Source organism: Anarrhichthys ocellatus, unplaced genomic scaffold (genome assembly GCF_004355925.1).
Source record: "Anarrhichthys ocellatus isolate YVR2014 unplaced genomic scaffold, GSC_Weel_1.0 scaffold3, whole genome shotgun sequence".
In the NCBI taxonomy this organism is placed as follows: domain Eukaryota; kingdom Metazoa; phylum Chordata; class Actinopteri; order Perciformes; family Anarhichadidae; genus Anarrhichthys; species Anarrhichthys ocellatus.
The window spans coordinates 4,628,022-4,633,866 of record NW_022280033.1 but is presented as its reverse complement, the minus strand read 5'-3'; the positions used below and the strand labels follow the sequence as shown (position 1 = coordinate 4,633,866).

At 41.6% G+C, this 5,845-nt stretch overlaps 1 protein-coding gene across 1 annotated transcript; it reads left to right on the top strand.

Moving 5' to 3' along the window:
* The first annotated feature begins 245 nt into the window (after positions 1-245).
* Positions 246-4,504, top strand: six3a (SIX homeobox 3a). Its single transcript, XM_031878437.1, has 2 exons — positions 246-1,067; positions 2,889-4,504. Exons 1-2 carry the CDS (start codon positions 376-378, stop codon positions 3,079-3,081), a joined length of 885 nt encoding a protein of 294 aa, XP_031734297.1. The 5' UTR covers positions 246-375; the 3' UTR covers positions 3,082-4,504.
* Positions 4,505-5,845: the final 1,341 nt, after the last annotated feature.

The window sequence follows — 5,845 nt, the reverse complement described above, 5'->3', positions numbered from 1 at the left end:
ATAGGCGAGCATTGGCTTGTGCCTGATGCGCGCGGTGCGGTGGGAGGGTTGCTGTGGAGATCGGAGACTCTGATAACCCCCCGTGTGTGCTGCACAAGTGGTGAAAGCCTCGCGCTACGTACTGGCTAATGATTGGCACGCTTGACAGTGATTGGCAGGGCTGCCATGACAACGCTACAACGACACCAAGAAGACCAATAGAAAAGGGAAACAAAATGTTTCAATGCTACACTCAACGGCGGATTTAGGGGGGAGATATTATGAGGCTGGTGTCATTAGGCGATAGCCATTGAATCATTCAATCTTTTTTACTGGCCGTATTTTTTCGGTTTCTCCTTTTTCTCGATAATTTTCTTTCTCTCTCAGGTCATTCCCATGGTTTTCAGATCCCCTTTAGAGCTTTATCCCTCCCATTTCTTCCTGCCAAACTTCGCTGATCGCCCTGTGCTACTGGCGAACAGCGCTCCCACCACCCGGTCTCCCGAAGACTTGTCCATGTTTCAGCTACCGACCCTCAACTTCTCCCCGGAGCAGGTGGCTAGCGTCTGCGAGACGCTGGAGGAGACCGGGGACATCGAACGGCTGGGCCGTTTCCTCTGGTCCCTGCCTGTGGCTCCGGGAGCGTGCGAAGCGATCAACAAGCACGAGTCCATCCTGCGCGCACGGGCCGTGGTAGCGTTCCACACGGGGAATTTCAGAGACCTCTACCACATCCTGGAGAACCACAAGTTCACGAAGGACTCGCACGGCAAACTGCAGGCCATGTGGCTGGAAGCGCACTACCAGGAGGCCGAGAAGCTCCGCGGTCGTCCCCTCGGACCGGTTGATAAGTACCGGGTGCGGAAGAAGTTTCCGCTCCCTCGGACCATCTGGGACGGCGAGCAGAAGACGCACTGTTTTAAAGAGAGGACACGGAGCCTGTTGAGGGAGTGGTACCTTCAGGACCCATATCCAAACCCCAGCAAGAAAAGGGAACTGGCTCAAGCCACTGGACTCACTCCCACACAGGTCGGAAACTGGTTTAAAAACCGGAGGCAACGAGACAGAGCCGCGGCGGCCAAAAACAGGTTGGTGTTTTTTTTTTTATTATCGTTGCCGTCAAAACACAACAATGTACAAAAGTTTGTCTTTAATGCCTGAAACCAACAAGGAAAAATAATAGATTTAATTAATCGTGGAGTTGTGTTTACGGACAGAGTCTGTCTGCCAGGGGGAGGGAGCAGGCTGCGGCGACATGTTTGTTATGAAGTGAAATCAGGATGAACATCGACAATACTATTTACGCTGTTGTAAATATCCAAAACTGTCTTTTGGAAATACAAAACGGTTTTTTATATATATTTAGAAGAACTTCTACGAAACATTTTTGGCAAGTATGTAATTTCACTTTGCTGGTATTTTTGAAGAAAATATGGAATCATCAATTATAAACATAAAATACTATACATATTAAAACTCAAGTTAGTTGTTCAAATAACTTCGAATGATAAAATAATAATAATATAATAACAAACTGGATTGCTGTAATTGAGCAGTGTTTTCAAATAAAAACAGCTTGTTTATGTTTTCCGTGTGAAAGTAATGTAATAAATGACTAAATATTAAAAAGTGCTGCAACAATATGTATATATAGCTATATATATTACATACAACCCCTATTCAGATGATAATAGTATAAACAACCATATTAATTATTTTATTCAGTAAAAGTAAAAAATAAACAGGACTGGACAGGTCTTAATATTTATTTAGCCAAAAGTTAAATAGTTATATCTATATCTTTAAATACATTTGAAATTGTCATGTTTTGCAAATAATTTTAAAAATATTCTTGTATGTTACCAAAGCTATATGGTTTATTTAGGCTGCACCGTATAGTTACATGTAACATGTACTATGGTGCATTTGTCATTTTAACATCACATGATACTTAGCATTGTTGGAAAATATTATCTCAAAGGATAATAGAGATATTATAGATATTACTTGACTAAAATCAGCGTGCGTATTAAAAGACATTTGAAGACATAGGCTGTATTCATAACATTAAGTGTGGTATCATTCCATTGAAATGCTATAATTGATTAGAAAATACCTCGGAGAGTACTAAGCCATATGAACAATATTCTAATCTTTTTGCTAAATGAAGAGATATATTTCCAGCCTGATATTATCCCTCCGTGATGGAGTTATTATCATGAGTGGATTGGAGATAAACATTTAGGATGATTGGAGTAACCTGGATCTGGACGTCACTCATTCATACACTTCCATTTCCATCAGACTGAAAACCATCTGTGTCAAAGCCTCACGATGTTTGCTATTTTGACCAAGACCTATACTTTATTGAACAAATAATGATATGGTAAAGAAACTGCAGAATCTCGGGTTCTACGGGTTCTTGGTGAGATAAATAAAACTGTGCAGCACTGAAGAAACATAAAAGATGTAGTGCAAATGCTGATGAAGCAGAATAAAAAACAAAATAGCAACAGACTACTGTAAAGAATGCCATCAAACTGCTTTTCAAAAGACACCCAGTTGGATTCAAATCTTAGTTTTCTGCAGTGACATGTCACGTAATTTAAATGCCAGATTGCTGACTTGCGCGTTGAACATGCTTACTTTTGTAGATAAACTAAATAACTCATTGCATTTCCTCCAACATTTGGTAGTCTAACTAGTGCTGTGTTTTGTCCCCTGAAAGCTGGCTATTTGATAAAAGCATGCATGCATGGCTGGGGCCGGCAGGGGGAAAGAAAGGCGAGTTTGAACCCCTATTTTGCAGGAGGAGGAGGGGAAGGGGGACATTCTCAGGTCTAATTGCCATTTCTCTCATTTTTTTCTTCTTTTTTCCCCCTCCCCTCCCGGCTTCTTTTCTTCTCCAGGCTCCAACACCAAGTAATAGGACCGAGCGGTATGAGGTCCCTGTCAGAGGCCGGCCTCACCCCTCACAGCTCGGCAGAGTCGCCATCAACCGCGGCCAGTCCGACCACCAGCGTTTCCAGTATGGCAGAGAGAGTTGATACTGGGACGTCCATCCTGTCCGTCACATCCAGCGACTCGGAGTGCGATGTATGATACGGAGGAAAGAAACACACAAAAACAAACAAAAAGAGAAATATTTACAGGGAAAATGGACCTGAGAGGAAGAAAAAAAGACTTATGAAATATCGCGGATGAAAAAAGGACCGATTGATATAAATATTAAAATAAAAAGAGATAAAAGCACGTCGTTTTTTTTTATATTAAAAAGCGCTTTCAAAGGACCCACGCCTCCCCCTCCTCTTCATACCCCCACGCCACCACCACCACCACCACCACCACTACTACTAGTACTTGCATGATGTCTTTTTATTTTTTGTTTTGTAATCAGGGAGAATAACCTGAATGCAAGATTTTCCATCAGGAACATCGATCAGAGGGAATAAAAACAGATCGTCTTGGTGTCTTCGTCGCTTTTTTTTTTTTTGTCCTCATCTCCGTTTTAAGTCCTAATGATGATGATGATGATGACGGCGAAGCAGCCGCCATGCAGACAAGATGCAATCCTGTTTTTACTTTTGTTCATCAGACAATCATTTTAAGTCGTAAGCACCTTTTGAAATACACTTCTGTCACTGCCTGTGTGGGGTACATGGTCAAAAAAATGTTGAACGGAACCGTTTATGACTGTATCAGATTTTTATTTTCAAAATTTTATATTGAATTATGTATATCTCAAATAATGCGATCATTCTCCCGGTCTGTAATATACGTGTAGAAATATGCTTGTACATAATTAATGCTCTCCCCCGTCTCATCCTCTTTTCTATCCCTTCCTCACTTTTCTTGACTTGGTGTTCCTACATAAAATATTTGTCAAAACTTACAACTGAAGTGCTCTAGGCGTTTTTGTTGATTTTGGCTGTGTTCTGGGGGGTTGATAATGAGATATGTTACCAGTCACATTTATGCAAAGAGAAAAAAAGATAATGAAAAGTGGAATTGCTTGTTATTACTACATTGATTCAAGTCTGCAGGCTGCCCCCCCCCACCCCCCACCCCCCCTTCTCTCCTCTCTGCCGCCCCAGGGTCGCTCAAAGCGCTTATTTACATTAGCCTATTCAATGTTTCTTTCTTGCGTGGTTATTATGTTAATGTACCATACATTTCTAAATCAAATACAGTATTCAATTTGCTATACCTCTTTGCATGATGTCTGTCTCTCCATCCGATTACGGATAAGGGCATTGATAAGTGGCTAAACACATGTTCATATTGGGTCATTATTGGCTTGTGGAAGCATTAATGCTTGGCTTGGCTTATGCGTTCCCGGACCAGGTTGCGCACTCAGCGGGCTGAACTCACCTTAAAGGAGTTTGGTTTTTATTTCCAGAAAAGAGTAACTATTCATCATATTGGTGTAAACTGTTTGGTCTTTGACGGTGACGAAACGCTGCATTAAAATGTTTTAGATTTTATTTTCCAGAAGTCATACTTTACCCCTTTCCTAATTTATCATTACACCCCTGGTTCTAACTTATGTGATGCAGGAAATATGTATATATATATATATATATATATATATATATACGGCTGCCTCCTTACTGCACACATTCTGGCAAACGTCAACGTCATGCAGCACTTAAAAATGTGAGTGCTATTTCCCCTTTTGTTTACCGTTGCTAGTGAATACAGAAATTAAGTAAACGCGCCATTAAATGGGCTAATCACGATGGGACTCCTCCCCTGTCCCAATCTCCCATTGTGGCCCGCTGAAAAGAGCTTTTCTTCTTCGGACGAGAACCATTTCCCCCTCCAAAAAAAGGCTTTTTCTCCTGCAGTCCCTTTCCATCTAAATCCCCAACCAATTATACTGCAGACTAGGGCACATTTGCTATAGGACACTGTTGCAGGAGCCATAGGTTTAGATGGATGGAAAGATTCCTGCTTCGTAGAAGCAGCGCTGAGGATTTCCCTATGGAAATAACGGCGCTGTATTAACTGCAGGCAACTCTGTGATACGCGCTGAGTGTTTGTGAGTGTTGCAGTCGTGTATTAAGCAACAGAAAGTAGGACAGAGGCTGCTGTTTGGCTCAGGGAGACCGCCGGACTATTAGCACAGGGAAAACCTGCAGCTCTGGCACCAGGACAGATTTCTCGCTGACATTTGACTATAATAAGACAACTGAAACGTTACAGTTCTAACAGGTGCTGTAGGCCTACCGTGGTGTCAGGATGTTTAGATATTTTATACAGGATGTTTGGCAATTTTGTACAAAGTCTGAAAGCTTGAATGGGCGGTGTGTGCGTGTGAATAAATGCGCATGCACAAGAGGCTGAAAGGGGATATTTAACATTTAGAATAGAGACCAGCAAACCAATTGTGCAACAAAGGTGTGCCTTTAATCAGACTCATTTGTTAATTTAATGGCTACAAGTTATTAACAAAGCAGGAAATGGGCACGGGTGTGTAAAAAACGAAACAAAAAAACAACCTGAAATTCAATCATAGCTCATATAAATTGTTGTTAAAATAATTGTTTTATTGTTGTAAAGTGAAATCCGCTTGGCTAAATCTGAGATCCAGTTTGACAAAAGTAAATATTGTTCTAAATAGTAGACTCTGTTGTAGATACTTTAGATCTGACTATGGGCTATGTTTTTCTCCTCCATAATGTTATCAGTCTCCACTGGATGAAATGTGCGCATAAGTCTCCCTCAGACGGATACCAATCAAAACACAAAAACAAGTGTGTCAAAAGCCTCAGCCCTGCGACTCAATAGGCCCGTGATCCTGAAATAACCGAGGTGCAGACCAGCGCAAAGCTCAGCTCCCCGCCTGGCTGAAACAAACTGCCGC